Raw genomic sequence first — 17,380 nt, forward strand, 5'->3', positions numbered from 1 at the left:
CAAAATGTGCGCAAAAAAATCAGACTATGGATGTGGTGTTAATGAAAACGAGTAAGTTATTTCGATGAAAACCAGATAATCTGATAAACGTACTGCACTAGAATTGTTACTCATACAAGATATAACAAAACATTAACCATCGGTTTATTCCCATTATCTTTATAATTGTTAAGATACCTATTCATTTATCTTTCTTGTCCAGATCCTTGCAAATGGCTTGGCGTTTCACCACGTGTACACACACACACACACACACATACACACACACACACACACACACTCACACACACACACACTCACACACACACACACTTACACACACATACACACACACACGCACATACACACACGTGCACAAATATGCAGGCTTACAATCACATGTATAATATAAATGAGCAGCAACATAAACAACAATAATCTTAAGCTAGATATATACTCAACGTTATTCTGATGCATGCTCTTAGGTCGTATGAATACTTATACAAGAGGTAAGATGGAAGAATTTTGATGGATGATACTAAAAATGACCTTCGGTGTCTTTCTTTGTTACAGATCAGAAGCCTAGGTCTTTTACTCCTGACTGATGTTTTTATTTCAGGGAACAAGGGATGTTTTGTTGTCTAAAAAGATGGAATTAATGTTTTTAGTACAAGCTGTCATGCACAATTCATCCAAGTAGGGGAATGTAGATGTTGAAATTTTACATGCTTTCCGTATTAGTCGATTTGGTTTTTCTTTATCTTGTTGTCTTGTGTTCCCAGCCCATGCTGTTATACAAAAATTAACCACACATACTTCCTTTGGTTGAATGATAGAATGTCGTGCGTTTTAAAGAAGGAAGCTGTCCTTTCAATTAAAAAAGAAAAGAAAAATTGGAATAGATATAATAGTCGTTTTTATACAACCAGAAACTTCAGTCTTAAAGCAACCTTCCAAAAGTTCTTTTCTTCAGAAAAACCTATGAAAGGTGCAATCTCAGCTACAATACCCTCAAGCCGGGGGAAGTGATGTTCTTTAGTAGTACAGTAGCAGATTACAAATACAGACTTGTCAGTTTTGTTTGATTGAGTAAGAATTGATTGAAAATGACATTGACAAAAGCACACTAATCAAAAGTACAAATCTGAATATGAGCATGAAGAAAATTTGACGTCTGGTAAAGTACGCAAATATGCCATGCCTAGGGGTTGATTTATGCTATCATTCCTTCATCCTCATTATACTAATGCAATGGTATAATAAAATAATAGGCACTGCTTATCATACACAATGAATCTGAACGAAATATTGATTCCAGAGCTTAAGACATACCGCAGACTTCGGCTAATGGAAAGCATCCCCCTATCGCGAGCGCTTTTTAATGTAGGTGATTTACGTCCCCATCGATCACAAAATCCCAGCAAAAGTAAGAAGACCAACGTACTGGAGGTAGATTATCCACACACGAGAATTGAACAACTAAGACGTTCCATTTTGTCTGCGACGGCGAAGCCCCTAACCGCTGCACCACAGACGCCGGTACAGGGTACACATTGTAACGACACATTTTGTTTTTCCAACACTGCAACCCTGAACAAAGAAGAGCCACCCAGAGAGACGTATTCGGAACAACTTTGAAAGAAGTTTGATGTGAACCAAACCCAAAGGAGCAAGCACTGTCCTTACTTTCTTCAAAATAAATATGACAACAAGATTGGGCTGAGTTGCTTTCCGTATTTCACAAAAGTCAAGAGATTGGTGAAAAAGAAACGAAAAGAAAAGCGTTTATTATCATAATAATATTGCTTCCGGGTACCGTGTGAGCACAAGGACCTTAAGAGCAGAAAATTAGCTACAGTTCTGATCATTTTCTTTTAGAAACCTTGAGCCAGATTTCCTCCTGCGGATGAGTAACGAAACTGAAAGCAGGCTTCACCACCTGGTCGCCCCACATGCTCACTTCAAACCTGTGAAAAGTGAAACGAAGGCAGTGAGATCTGGTGTACTTGTAAAAGTAAAGTCGTATCCTAAGACCTGTTAAATGGAGACACTCGCCTATAATTGCTTTACGTATAAGGGTTTTACGACACTTGGAACGCAATTGGGTAATATAAGTGCTGAAGATTAGAGGTGTTTCATGAAAGTAACAAACATAATTAAAGGAGAAGAGAAAAGGATAAAAGATGCTTACTAGGAAAGAAGGAGCAAACCACACCAGAGCACCAGCCAACCATACGCTTTCGCCTGTTAAGGGAAAAAAAAAGAAGCTAGTTTTACATGACCCGGCTAGCGGCTGGATCATAACAATGATTTTTTTCCTGTAAAGGTTTTATTAGAAAAACAAACAGTAATAATGTTGACAACTTTACCTTGGGTCAAAAAACGGCCAGAGACAATGGTTACAGAATTGTAGTAATAGGAATAAGAACTGTCAATGAATCTTGCATCGATCGCAATCGCGTGAAACCTCTGACTCACCTTAAGTTGAAAGCCCATCCTCGTGTTTTGTTTGTTTTATTCTAATCAAAATCATTTTTATTAATCACCACAATTAATTAACAGAATCCCTAAACGATTATAACCTCGGATCCAACGAATTAGCTTGTAGAACACGCAATTGCTGATCGTCCATTGCGAAAAAACAAAAAAACTGACCAAAAAAACAACAACCAAAAAACTATAAATAAATAAATAAATAAGCGCCATTTAAGCAGTGGTGTCCCTTTTTACCTTCTATAGTAACCTCCCATACTCTTTTTTCCCCCCATCCTCTTTCCCTCTTTTTGCCGTTCGCTGTTATTCATGCTTGCAAATTCTGGTGAGAGTTTGGGTGCACGCAACCACCATAAAGAAATTTGTATATTTTAAATGTTGACACAATTTAGATCATTTAAGAGGCGGGCTTTAACACAATCTGTCAGGGCAAACCCGGGCCAAGAGGGATACAAAATCCCCGCAGAAAGGTCGAAAAAGTCGATGAAAGGTCTTCCAACTCGCGAATCAAACTCGGCAAAGTACCTACAACAGGCACATGTGTGTATTTATAAGTGTGCATCCGGTCTTTTAAAGACACAAAGAGAGAAAAAGAGTGGGATAATAAAAAAGAAAGAGACAACTGTGAGTGCGTGTATGTATGTGTGTGTGTGTGTGTGTGCTTGTGTGTGTGTGTGTGTGTGTGTGTGTGTGTGTGTGTGTGTGTGTGTGTGTAGTTAGTGTGTATTTGTATATGTGCGTTCATTTGTGTGAATATATTATTTGTACATGTGTATGAGAGTCTCGGAAAGAGAGAGAGAGAGAAAGAAAGAGAGAGAGAGAGAGAGAGAGAGAGAGAGAGAGAGAGAGAGAGAGAGAGGGGGGGGGAGGCGTGGAGAGACAGACAGACAGACAGACAGACAGACAGACAGACTGACAAAGCTATTCATGCGTGGGTAAGAGAACAGGGGTGATGAGATGTTCAACAATTCTTTGTACAGTAATTAAAAAGTCGTCATGACAAATTGAAACAAATAGAGAGAAAAAATGTCGCTTGTTTATATCAGGTGCAAACCATTTTTCCTGACCTATAACGTCAGTTCAATGCATGTTCATCGTTAAAATGTGATATTAATCGGTTCATTCTCTCAAAAGGTATTTTTCAAAACACTTTTTTCTTTAAACGGGTGTATATATAAAATTATATAGGTATGTATATATATATATATATATATATATATATATATATATATATATATATATATATATATATATATATACACATATCTCTCTCTCTCTATATATAAAATATATAATATAATTTCCAAGGAGCATGATAGTTTCAAGTTTGACAAGGGTCAACTTCGTAACAGTAATCTACTCACTTCCTAATAAGAGTGGCTATCAAAACAGTGCTCTCATTGTAGGCGAATTTATAGGCTGGGCAATTTCTCTTGCCTGCAAATCCAAACGGGGAAAATGCATACGTTTGGTGACTCTTGCTATTTTCAGTGCTAAACCGTTCTGGATCAAACCTGGAAAAAAAGGCAGGAAGAGACAATTTATTCCATAGATTTACATTTCCATGAAAACCAAATTACAAAATAATAAAAGTTTTAGAAAGCAGATTCGTCTTCTTTGCACAAGTGATAGCAGTCTACAAATTTAACCCCCCCCCCCCCCCCAAAAAAAAAAAAACAAACAAAAAAAAACCCCACTAGAAAACTACCGGCTTGGAATCTAGTGCTTGAACTGTCATATTAGAACGTGAGCTCACTCAACTACTTTTAAGCAGATTCCGAGTAATGTTCAAACCTGATGTCTATCCCATTAACAAAACAATTACAAAATCAAGGATACATGTAGTTCTCGTGAGGGAAATTGATTCTTGTCAGTTGCGCAAAATTTCGCTGTTACTTTGAGTAGGTCAGGAGAAGAGTTTCAATGACAAAAAAGATAATTCTTACACGAGTGCAGTTTTGTGAAACTCGCGTAAAAGAGTTGTAGCGAAATCTACTGACTAAATATACAATTTAATCACGATTGAGAGTTGGAAAACTCTACTTACTGACATAAAGTAGCTCAGAAAACGGGCTTTTATACAATTTTGTTATTATTTAAACTGTCCTGTCCATACCACCCCCCCACCCCCAGCCCCCCAATCCCTGCCTCAGCCATCAATCATGTCGCCTGTCTTATCACCCAATAGCTAAACATTTTTTAATCCCTTGCCCAAATATATGAGATTGACACCATCTGATTAGTAGAAAAAAGTGCATATGATAGTGTCCAATAGTGTATTAGTGCGCACTTGGTATGACAAGCAACTGTTACAGATTGAGATTCAAGGATTGTAGGTATAAATCATCGATCTGAAGGCAATGATGATTCTAGAAATAATGGTGGTAATGAGTGACGATGTTTGATTGCGTTTAAGTAATGTTAGCGTTAGTCCTATCTTCCTCTGCTCCAAAGAGTCACGAGGGACGACCCAAAGGTTAAACTGAAAGTCTGGGTCAGAACCAAGACATTCCCTTATTTTTTGTATTTTAAAAAACCCTTTTGAGCCATACCGGCCTAAACCGGCCTTCTCGTCACTTTGCCGTACCGGCTTTTAACGCTTTTACCGGCTTTTACCGGCTTTCTCGCTGTAGAGCCAAACCGGCTTTTATCGGCCTGACTAACCCGCGTTCAGTGTCGGCTTAGAAATAGAACATTCCACTCTACATTTACAAGCTGACTTCCCAGGTCTTTGTAAGTGAAATACCATTGAAATACGTCGCTTAGATCAAAAGCAAAAGCAATTTCTTTGCTACACCCCTGAATCTCCGAAAAAAAACTGAAAAAATTATGTTCTGGGAAGCCATCAGCGGGCCGCCAGTTTGGTTCTGTTGTTCTGACCTGCTGACCTATTTATAGTGCTAAGAAGGTCAAGCAGGCATAATATTTTTTCCATATTTATGTAATAATATAAACACTTTCTACATCTGAGATACGAGAGACTAATGGTATCCCCCCCCCTCCCCCCCAAAAAAGCAACATGCTTCTTCACCTGTTAACATTTTTATTTTTTTAAAATATTAGTCGCATCTTGGTCAACAGTGTGTCAAGAGAGTTTGTCCTGATTTCCTGGTTTCCTATATGTGGCTAGAAAGAGAAGTCTAGCGATATCCCGAGTCCACGAAGCCTGAACTGCGACAAGGCAAGGGAATAAAGACATATTGTTCCTGTTATCGTTCTATAGAAGGTGCTGAAATTCTATCTCGGTGCTTGCTGCTACTTTTAAAAGTAATTTTGCGTCTAAGCTCTGAATATAATAAGTTGGATACAGCTGATAGAATTGGAAGAAAACTTCCACTAGGGTTACATACTCAAGAAAAGTCAAAACGTAGATTTACCTTTGTGGAAAAGGCCACAGCTTTTCATCCTGTAAGACGACGCCAAAGGCTTGAATCACTGGAGTCTGAAGTACACAAACATGGACAAACAGTTGACATTGTATTCGAAGTTTTACCTCAAGCTACTTGTTGTCTATTATAACAGACAACAAACTCAATTGGCGTTTCCACACTTCTCTCCTGCATAAAAAATTGAACAAAATACTATTTTTTCTTTGAAAGCTTATGTATTTTAAAGTTGATAAAACATTGATGTCCATTTTCTATCATTCAACCATAGAAAGTATGATCAATTTCTGTATAACGACATGGACAGGAACACAAGACAATACGATAAAGAAAAATTAAATCGATTAATACGGAAAGCATGTCGTAAAATTTCAACATCTACATTTCCCTACTTGAATGAATTGTACATTACAGCTTTAACTTTAAAAAATTAATTACATCTTTTGGGACAATAAGCATCCCTTGTTCCCTAAAAAAACAACCCAACCCATGAGTCAGAAGTAAAAGACCTAGGCTTCTTATCTGTAAAAAAAAGAAAGAAACAGGTCATTTTTATCATCATAGATCAAAATTCTTCCATCTTAACCATCTTGTTACAAGCATTCATATGCATCAGAATAACACTGAGTATGCATATAGCTTAAGATTATTATTGTTTGTACTACTATTCATTTATATTATGCATGTGAGTGTAAGCCTGGTGTGTGTGCATGTTTGTGTGTGTGTGTGTGTGTGTGTGTGTGTGTGTGTGTGTGTGTGTGTGTGTGTGTGCGTGTGTGTGTGTATGTGTATACATGGTGAAACACCAAACCAATGTGCCAGAATCTGGACGATAAATAGGTATCTTACTTTATCTTATCTTATCTTATGTATCACTGTGCAATTAACTGTTCACATAACTTTATTAGAAATTCCAAGGTGATTGCAATTTACAACCCTTGTCCCTCGTAGCCATACAGTGTTAGATACTTACCAAAATTGTAAATGTTATTGCGTTTGGTCTCAGCCAGTACCATCGATTCTTAATGAATTGAGTGGGAAAAGTCAATGTAGCCTTCATATCTTAGACTTTAATATCCAGTCAGTTATATTGGATTGAAACTCACCCTATTTCGACAGCAAGATCAACATCAATGTAGACCTTTTTTCCTGACACCCTTGTCGTGAAGTATTCACAAGGTGAAATGTCGCAAAACTGTTTAGTCCCGCTAAGCAGGACACACTCCTTGGCAAATTTAACTAGTCAAATCTTACATTTTTGGGAACCTTGTGTCCACCAAGCTCAGAATCGACATCCTGGACCCGGGCGCCCCACGGGGCTATAACAGCACACCGAAGTGTTTCCTGGAGTACCTGGTGGAGATACCTGTTAAGGAAATTTAATAATCTAAAAAAAATTGAATTAACGAGTTGCTGTCGAAGGCAGTTCACATCCACAGTTCGCTTAAACAGTAGTAATAGCAATACTGAAAAGGTGCAGGAGGTGCAGACCCCACTAGAGCACCAGTCAATCACCTTTATAAAAAACAATTGACAAGAGAGAGGTAGAGAGAGAGAGAGAGAGAGAGAGAGAGAGCGAGAGAGAGAGAGAGCGAGAGAGAGAGAGAGAGAGGAGACAGACAGATATAAGGAGAGAGATAGAGAGAATGGAAAAGAGAGAGTGAAGGAGAGAGAGAGAGAGAGAGAGAGAGAGAGAGAGAGAGAGAGAGAGAGAGAGAACGAGAGGGCATATACAGATATACAGGGTGATAAAAAAAAACTGAACAACTTTTTTTCTGAATATCTCGCACAAACTTTTTTGTATTTGTTTGACATAAAATACACAAAGAAGAAACTTATTTTCGAAACCGGAAATGGTTTTTATAAAAACCACCTATAAATGCAAAATGCACCAATTAGAAAATTCTTGTAAGGCATGTCATGTAATGATTGGTTCGTCTTTTCCCCTTCCTTTCTTTTTTTAAAATCTAATTTGTCCATCCTTGTAACCTTTTAAAAACATCCGTTTCTCTTACAGAGTAAAAAAAAAAGTTTTTAAATTCTGAAATTCCGAGGACCAATCGTCTATATGTCCTCCTTTGGACTCGACACATTTTAACGCGTTTTCCGTAATGTTCAGTGGTGGCAAACCAAAGGGATCCACTCAACCAGGGGTACTCAAAGCCACACACAATGTACACTTTACAGTATGGAGCTGTTTCTAGAGACAATTGGGGGGAGAGGTTGCTCAAATAGACAGCATTTGTGGAGTTGATATAACCCGAAAGGTGAATATGGGTTTTTCCAAAGAACCAATAAATTTCATAAAGGACATGGGCACGTTTTTCAAGACGATCGAGGAATCATGAACACATTGCTATCCTATGATAGCTCCACGAACAGGAAAATGGTACAGAAGTAGATGAAGATCTGCCTTGAGAATACGGACAGTTGAGATGTAGGAAAATCATTGCTGCAGGCATCGTCTACGGAGACGTCTCATAGGGCTCATCTACTGAATTCTGCACCATGGTGACGTTTAAAGGAGTGCAAACGGTGTGTGTTTGACCTGAAATGGTCGTTTTGTCTGGGAATTGCTAGTTCTGATTTTCTACAGATCCTAACTGATGGGCAATTCCCGCCCTGGATATTAAAGAAGGACTTAACGGCATTTTAGCATTATTTCTGTACCTTGTGCGAAACTTACGGAACGAATTGGTGGTGAGGAAATGTTCAATACAAAAACATCTCTGCCCTTTACTAATCTTAAACAAGATATCAGAAGGCTAGGGAAACTTGAGAAAAACTATATTATTATGTTTGCCTGATAGATCACTGTAGTTTGCAATATGGCGCAATCGTTGGGATTCTTAGTGGTAGGCATAATGCGAACTAGTGCGTCATGTTACAAAAATGGGGACATAGCTGAAAATGGGTTGCTTTTTTACGCCCTGTGTAGAGCAAAACTATTTTGAGGATTCATCTAAAATGAATATCAAACAAATTCCTGTTGACTTCCAAATGTTGTGTACAGATTTGAAACTCAAAACTTCAGTGTGGAGGAAAATATTAACAAGAAATGTTGTACAGTTTTTTTGGGGGATCACCCTTTACTATGAGTCATTACGGTATAGATACAACTTTCCACTTCGTAAAAATGTTCGTTCTATATGAAAAGTGTTGTGTTTTCCTTTTCAATTGACCCCGAAAGAGTATGCTGCTAATTTTTCAAAAAATAATGCGAATTGCAAGCAGTAATGATAAGGGTACCTTAGCTGGCCAAGGTTGGAATCTGTGACGACGTCTTTCTCGCCCAAGACCTGGGCAATCTCCGAGTGCAGCTTGCTCTGAACGTCATGGTGAGTGGCCAGGAAATACATGGCCCATGTCAACACTGAGGCGACACCAAGAAGGGTGAATTAGTTGGTGTTTTTTTTTTTTTACTTTGATAAATTCTGGTACAGAAACACAAGACAGAAGGCTACATAGAGTACCAGATGTGTGATAAATGAACTTGTGGAAAAATAGCTTCCTGAACTTGATAAGAATAGCCTAAATAAACAGGTCTACTGCTACTGCCAAGTACTACCAGGGTTTTTCTGCTGCTGAATTCCTTTTGCCGAATTTCCAGCACAGAGTGTAGCTGTAAGAAAAGAGTAAAAGTGTATGCTAAACTGCATTATCAACAGCATTGTTAACTTTATGGTATAGGCCAAATTGATAATTCAACGCAAAAACTATGGTGCATGATATTATTTTTAAAAGCAAGCACCAATAGGATTGAAGCATGCGAGAGAAGAGCGATAGAAATACACCACCAGCTCAACCTCCACTCACCCCCTCTTTTTTTCCGATTTCAAACAATAAGTGATCTGTACCAGAATCCAGCATGATAAGAACTGACATGAATAGAATGTTGACCGTGGAAAAGGCGAAAAGAGATAAATGAAAATACGCTCACAACAAGCACATCTACTCACTGTAAGCAGTTGTGCGAAATGCTGCAACCATATAGTTTATGACATCAGCAATAAGCATATCCTCATCTGTCGTAGACTGCAGGATGACGTCAATCAGGAGCTGCTCATCCTGGAGTTTGCTCTGTTCCCTGTGTTCTACAACATGCTTCACCGTCTTCTTCAGGTACAGAAGAGCTTGAAAGTGGCAAGAAAATCGAACTCACAATTAGTCGTTAGTTTTAAAAAAATAATTATAAAAGAAAAGAAAAAAAGCTTTCTTAACGTTTTCTATTTAGCCACGTGTATTCTTTAGTGTAGTCATTTTGGAAGCGGTCAGAGAAAACAAAACAAAACTGTCGAGTTCGAATCCCCCCCCCCCTCCCAACTCCAAAGAGGACAGCTACATATTATGTTACCGTTATAATCCGAAACCTGTGCAACAGAGGGATAGAATTAAAATCTTTGTAAACTTTGAAAATTCAGTCTTGCTGGGATCATTTTTTTAAATCATTGTTTACCCCAAAAGAACAAACACAGCTCTCATTCAAAGTGAATACCTACCTGACAAAATTCAAAGAAAAATGCGTTAGGTAGAGTCTTTAAAACATGGATATCGAGTTTAGGTCACCATAGAAATACGATTCCACTCAAGGGGGAAAAAGAAGAGATTCCACATTCCAATCGTTCAGAACATGTCTCTAATCGGGCCATCAGAAGATGTTGTGTTTTATGAAAGGTCGACCCTTTCTCTCATGGTTTCGATACAATCAATGAACAGACGAGTCATGGTCAATATTATCTGAATCCTTCATTCCTTTACCTGCCACCTAACGCAAAATACGTGTGATTCTCTACATCAGACAGCAAGTAATGCTTACTATATTTGTGAGACATCGTGGTGAAATAAGGCGTTCGTCAAAATAGTGAAATCGAAGAAACGGGAATTTTCCCGCCAATTTGGCATATTTAATCGAATTTTTGTTTTTTGGCTTAACATCATTGCAGTCTAATTAAGAACACATTTCTGGGTGGATCTTACTGAAAAACGTTGGTTAAAGGCACACAAAAAGTACCTTTTCAGTTTCCACGGACTATCAAGCTATGGAAATAACCAAACTTGGCGATCATTTTCTCGCTAATTCTACCTTTGAAACCAGGCAACTCGAACGTCTTCAGTCTCAAATATCTCGACTTCTATTCAAGATAGATGGGCATTTTTCCCCGATAGTAAAAAAGCTGAACAAGCTTTAAGATTATACCAATAACTGCACATGCCCAAAAATTGACGAGCGCCTGATTTCACCACGTCGTGTCTCGTGACACATTTAACCAAAACGATCAGACACGCTTAATTGTGGTAGAGAGAATCTTTTTCATTCCCTTTAGTCACCAAAGAAATCATTGTTGACAGAAATTGTTATTTTGAACTTTTAAAAACCCTTTAGTCTGAGAGTTGAAAAAGAAAAGTGAAGGCGTTCGCCGAAATGATAAATTCAATCTATTTCATTCGGTGGAAAGCTTGGAATGAAAAGACCGAGAGGGGAAAGGGAAGGGATTACATGGCTTATAATGGAAGTTTTGTCTCTGTTTACAATAATAATTTACCTTCTTGAAACGACCTTTCCCTTGCATCGTTCTCATCAGGAGGGACAGGGCCTGTGAGCCGACGTTCCAACTCATCCCATGCCTGAAAATTCAGTAAAAATAGATCAAGAATTAACAACATTTTTGTAAGCCTAAATCTGGAAAAGTCATTGCAAATCGAATGTAGTCATAGGCCTACAAAACGATGAAATCCGACTTCGGTACAGCAATGGGTTCATTAAAATAGCATCACCATGAGGCCGATTTGGGTAAAAATGGATGGCAAAAAATATAGGTTTTAGAAACGAATTTTAATAGTACCAGAGTAGCTTTCCCTGTCTCAGAATCATTGTTCTGCATTCGTCCTCTGACTAGTCAGTTGCCTTTGTACAGTATTGGAGAGTTTGTTTTGATTTTTTTTTTACGATGGAGCCTTTATCATAGAAGAAAGTAGAGCACTTAAATGTCGTTTATTCATGTTTCAACTTAACCTTGACGCTGGAACTGAAACGTGACGTTTTAATAAACAAATTTCTAGTATTCCCATCAGAGTACGAGAAAAATAATTGTTGAAATATCCAATTTACGCAGCTCATAGATCCAGCAATTTAGTCCCTATGCCTCGGATATTACCTGGTCCACAGACTCGATAAAAAGAAAAACGCAAAGTCACCACTTACAAAAATAGTCCTTACCGTTTTGTAGGCTTTAATGACACTCTGCACCAATTTTTCATCATGAAAACTGTCTCCCATCAGATTCAACAAAGTGGAGCGAAATGAAAATAATTCCATGTCCTCACCGACTGCTACATAGTCAGTCTCACTTTTTAATGACCACTTCGTCTCCACCATTGCTGCTATCTGATGAGTAAAGAGGAGAAGCACATTAGAAAACATCGAGTCACAGTGAAGGGCCAACAAAGTTTAAGCTGAGAAGGCTACCTCGCATTATTTTCTTTCAGGTCTAGAGAATTTGGAGCCTGAAAATATCATAGATATTGGAAATCTTCTATGACAGTGTAATTATATTCTTCAACTCAATAAGATTCAACTATAATCACAACAATCTCCTTGCTGGGCACATTAATCCGACGGTTCTGGCCTTGACTCGTTGTAAAGGAAATTGATTAATTCCATAAAGTATCCGAGAAAATGCATTCAATTAAAAAATGGTCAAGCACGTTACCTCTTCAAATTTAGGAAAATATTTCTTGAGACTCTCATGAGAAAATGGTCGGCCATAGATCTTTCTCCTCCTTCGTGCTTCTGGTCCATTGGCAAACTGTAGAGATTGGCTTCCGAACAGCGGTTCAAAAAACCAAAACAGGTTAACTGTATCATAAACAAATCATGATAGAATATTAGACAAAATTGAGAATAAGAAATATGCAGTTCAATCTTAAAAAGTGTTTGATTTAATAACTAAGTAAACGTTTTCGGTGTTTCTAAAAATGCTACTCTAATAAATCTTTTTTATATCTGTCAACTCTGTAGCGTTCAATCAACAAGCAGACCTCTGTCTTATTTCACTACTAGGTGCATGATGTTGTCAAGGTTTTCTGTGAACTTATTTCGAGGCCTCTAATACCAATAATGGTCAAGCTATCAAATGATAACTAGCTAGTCGTGCCAGGGGTGAGGTTGGATTTTTTTGGAAAAAAAACCTTTTTGTTGTGGAGTACCATCCCATGTACATTGTACATTTAGGCAAGTGTCAATTTTGACTCTATTCAAAAAGAGCCTGAAAATTCATTTCTTTAACAACTAATTTGTAATTTAAATCATCTGTGAACAGATTTTATTATTACTATGTCCATAATATATTACACGCATGTAATAACATTTTTTACCCACTACTTAATTTGGGGTGATTACTGGTCTACTATGTAATGAGATGACATTCTTTTTGTAACCCATTCTTGTTTTCTCTTGGAATTGTCGACCATAACCAGACTTTCCATGTCTAAATATGTATAAAATTTAAGTGTATGCTGATTTTCGTTTTTGACCATATACCTGTTCATTGTAACAGTGGATTTTTATCAACGTACGAATAAGTCGACCTGTGTGTAATCTTTTTAGTAAAGGTTTTTTCTTTAACTTTTCGAGATGGTGCATGGTTCTATCTTGCCTGTTTTATTGTTGTCACGTAGGGCATCTCGTCAGGATGAAAATAGGCAGTGTAAATGCAACTTGTGATTATGTTACTGAAATTCAAATGATGCAGGTGACTACAAATGTGCCTTAAGTAGGCGTATGCCCGAACCCAATTTACGAGGGGCATACCAAAAGTTTTTTTTACCTGACCTGAAGGAAAAAAGGTAGAAATCTGAAATTTGGGGTGAAAACCATCGATTATCGTCCTAGAAAGTGTGTACATTTTGGGGAATTTCCAATCATCAGTTTTAACGCCAGCGCGCTGTAAGTGAATGGGGGTATGTTTGTCTACAGTTTCAACATAGCAGTAAAGAAGTTTTTGTTCTTGCAAGATACTTTACGGAGATGCATGCAGGGGGCTCCCGTGGCCTAGAGGTTAAGGTGTTGGCCTCTCATTCAAAGGTCCCGGGTTCGAATCCGGGTAGCGACCGAAAAGTTTTCTTCTCTAAAATTGTATCCTCATTTCCTGCTCTCTAGCAATGTTCTGTCGTCTGCTTTCGTCTCCTCTTTCTGCCCCCACCCCCTCACCTCCTTTGCCCCTTCCTCTGGGCTCCTGAATCTTTCAGCAGCCTTTCTACTGCTACCCCTTCGCTTCTTCTTACTGCTGTCTTTCAGCCACACCCCTGATCTTCTGGTAGGAAAGATCTACACCTAGCCTTCTCGGACAAGGGCGAAACATCTCGGAGGGCCCGTGTGCAAGTTGCACACGTTAAAGATCCTTTGGTGGTCTAAAATCGATAAGAGTAGGCTTCGGCCGGCACCGGGGCAAAATTCAAAATTTCCTACCAACTAAAAATATTAGGTTTGTCCCGTGCGCTCATATGACCTTGTGCAGTTGCGAGCGCCGTAAAACACTTTACAAAAACAAAAATGAGATGCATGTCGTTTATGGAAGTGATTGCCCATCCTATGCTGTGATAAATTTTAGTGTACAAAATTCTTATGTGGATTCATGGATATTGAAGATGACCACCGTGATGGTCGCCTAGCAACAACAGAAGAGAATGTGTTGAAAATCAAGAAAGTTGTGTTGTCTGATAGGCAGGGGACAGTCGAACGTTTGAGCAAATAAACTAGGCTTAGCATTGGATCAGTCGAACGAATCTCAAACGAATATTGGAATATGGTCAATGTTTTTGTGAGATGGGTGCCACGTTTGTTGACTCCTCAAAAAGTGCAATGGTGGATTTATGCCAAGAATTGCTTGGTCGTCTGTATGAAAAAGGTGAAACTGAATTTTTTTAAAGACTTGTAACCATGGGTGAGACATGGGTCCAACACTACGATTCTGAGTCAAAATCTGCATCAATGTAGTGGAAATCGCCCTCGTCTCCAACACCAAAGAAGGCAAAGGTGCAGCCATCAAGTGGACCAGTGATGCTTTCACTTTTTGGGGACCAAGAAGGAGGGATTATGACAGACTATCTTGAAAATGGACATACGATCACCGGAGACTATTATTCTAACAAGTTTTTTTTAAAAGTTACGCTAGGGTATAAAATAAAAACGCAGAAGAAAGATCCGAAAAGGCATTTTGCTGCTTCACCACAACGCGCCAGCACACATTTCAAGAAAAGCTGCAAAAGCTGCACGCGAAAGTGGCTATGAAATGTTGCTACATCCACCTTATTCTCCAGATTTAGCCCCGTCCGACATTTTCTATTCCCCAAATTGAAAAAAGATATAAAAGGAAGGCATTTTGAAAGTGATGTTGAGGACAAAGAAGCTGTAGAAGGCTGGTTTTCTGACAATGAGAGGGTCTTCTATTCTCAGGGTCATTTCAAGGTCATACACCAATGGCAAAAAAGTATAACTGTTGGAGGCGACTACCCAGAGACAGATTAAGGGTAGTACCAAATTTCAGCTTTCTACCTTTATTCCTTCATGGTCAGGTAAAAGACTTTTGGTATACCTCTCGTATGTGCTCTGACTTATTTTTAAACGATAGCACGAACTGAATTTATTTTGTTCTTGTAAGTCTAAAACACACAAAAAATGATTTCCAACAATTCATAGACACTTTTTAATCAGAAAAAAGTGAAATAAGTTACTAGCCACCACATCCTCTATGAGACGTGGCTATTGTGAAAACTTGAGGCGTTTACTTTCTTTATTATTATTTAAACTAATAAGAGTTAGCAATTTCTAAAGTCCACATATAGTCTATTCTCAGATATAATAATAATACTTGTGGAGAGAAGGGGTATAGCATAAGCGAAGGCTGACTTGTTTGACAGGGTAATCAAAGTAAGACAAAGGAACAGAAAGAGATGACGTCACACATGAAAAACGTTCCCACAACAGGAACATAAGTATCAACACTTCTTATTCAGGGCAACATCATTGGGTTGTAACTGACAACAAATCCTGAATTTCATATATTGAATGTTCAGTGTCAACTTAATCGAGAAAATATCTCATAAATTAAAATGTATTCCAACTTTGGCCAAAACGCAAATATAATTATTAAATATGCGTGGTCTCAAGAGTTTATAATAGACGAATGTAACAAAGGCGTAAATTCACGAAAAGAAGACAAACAAATCAGGGAAGATAATGCTGCAAATGTGTTGTCATTTTGACATAGAATTTAGCTGTCTTTATCTAGTATTTCGAGGCCAAAAGCCGGTGGTATTGTCATGCCATGACTGTCAGTCTGATTGTAAGCTTACGTAATCAGTGCATGTGACTGAAAGGGGTCAACATGGTATTAATGTGGCAATAAAACCGTTTCGAGTCTTGTGCACACTACACATTGGGGATTTTCTGAAGGTCTGTTAGAATTTTATAAGGCCAAAGTCTATCACGGTTTATGGGTTAATTTGATTTCGACGATGTTCCCAAACTAAGGAAGGGAAGCAGTGATTATTTGATTACGCTTCGTCTTTGGGTATGACATGCTGAGTTTCTTTAACTGGTTGAGATTGTTGGTACTCAATGCTATTTTTGACAGTCATTAAATCACTACTAAAGAACTGTCAATTTGATTGCACTTTATTAAATGCTTACCAGGTTTGTCAAATACATTGGCATGGGCTTTGAACAGTTCAGGTGAAGCAATGCTGACCACATAGGTCTGTCTCCACCAGAAACCAGCAATGTCTCCATACTGGCTATGTAGGTCAAGCAGAAACTCATGCAGACTGCCTGCACGAGCGATATCACTGAAGTTGCCATCTCTGGGGGGGGGGGGATTAAAATGTACCCTCAACAGAACAGATAGCAGTCGTTGTTTCAGTGTTTGTAAAATGACAGCTTGAACTGTGTGTTTCCCAGGAAGTTGAAATTGTTTTAGAATGATATCAGGTCTGCTAGAATAATAACTAAGACTTACAAAGCTTGCAGTTGAGCGATGATTTGCACAACACAAATGCTATAATAATAATAACAATAATAATAATAATCTTAATAATGATACGAATCTTACTACTAATGGAGCTAAGGCCAAATTTTGCGAACAGTATATTCTCAAAAACTACCGAATTAAAAAATATGAAACTTTGCCAGTACCCATAACTTGAAACGTAGTGTTGCACTAATGTATTTTCATTAAGACCAATTGTGTAAGAAGAAAGCCCAGTTTAAGTTAAATTCAGTCCTTTTGTAGCGATCGCCATCATTTGCTTCGACATTGTATATTCACTGCGGAGTGCCGACTGCGCCAAAGGGTATTTTGTGTTCAACTGTACATAAAGTAGATTTACGGGAATTCACGGTTTCGGTCTCACGCCTTTAGGAGGAGGAGGAAGATGAGGAGGCGGAGGCGTGGATGGAGGAGGAGGAGGAGGAGAAGAAGAAGAAGAAGAAGAAGAAGAAGAAGAAGAAGAAGAAGAAGAAGAAG

General features: G+C 38.3%; 1 protein-coding gene across 1 annotated transcript in view; it reads right to left on the reverse strand.

Moving 5' to 3' along the window:
* Positions 1-1,700: 1,700 nt before the first annotated feature.
* The window catches only part of LOC101859903 (cytochrome P450 20A1), a 20,382-nt gene continuing 4,702 nt past the window's right edge, over positions 1,701-17,380 (reverse strand). The window contains exons 3-12 of the mRNA XM_005090284.3: positions 16,549-16,718; positions 12,569-12,714; positions 12,076-12,243; positions 11,402-11,483; positions 9,818-9,991; positions 9,108-9,231; positions 7,113-7,224; positions 5,850-5,914; positions 3,837-3,986; positions 1,701-1,946 (exon numbers count right to left, since the gene is read on the reverse strand). Of these exons, the coding sequence (XP_005090341.1) occupies positions 1,844-1,946; positions 3,837-3,986; positions 5,850-5,914; positions 7,113-7,224; positions 9,108-9,231; positions 9,818-9,991; positions 11,402-11,483; positions 12,076-12,243; positions 12,569-12,714; positions 16,549-16,718 (1,294 nt within the window). The 3' untranslated portion in view covers positions 1,701-1,843. The remainder of the gene's footprint in view (positions 1,947-3,836; positions 3,987-5,849; positions 5,915-7,112; positions 7,225-9,107; positions 9,232-9,817; positions 9,992-11,401; positions 11,484-12,075; positions 12,244-12,568; positions 12,715-16,548; positions 16,719-17,380) is intronic.

Source organism: Aplysia californica, unplaced genomic scaffold (assembly GCF_000002075.1).
Source record: "Aplysia californica isolate F4 #8 unplaced genomic scaffold, AplCal3.0 scaffold00015, whole genome shotgun sequence".
In the NCBI taxonomy this organism is placed as follows: Eukaryota; Metazoa; Mollusca; class Gastropoda; order Aplysiida; family Aplysiidae; genus Aplysia; species Aplysia californica.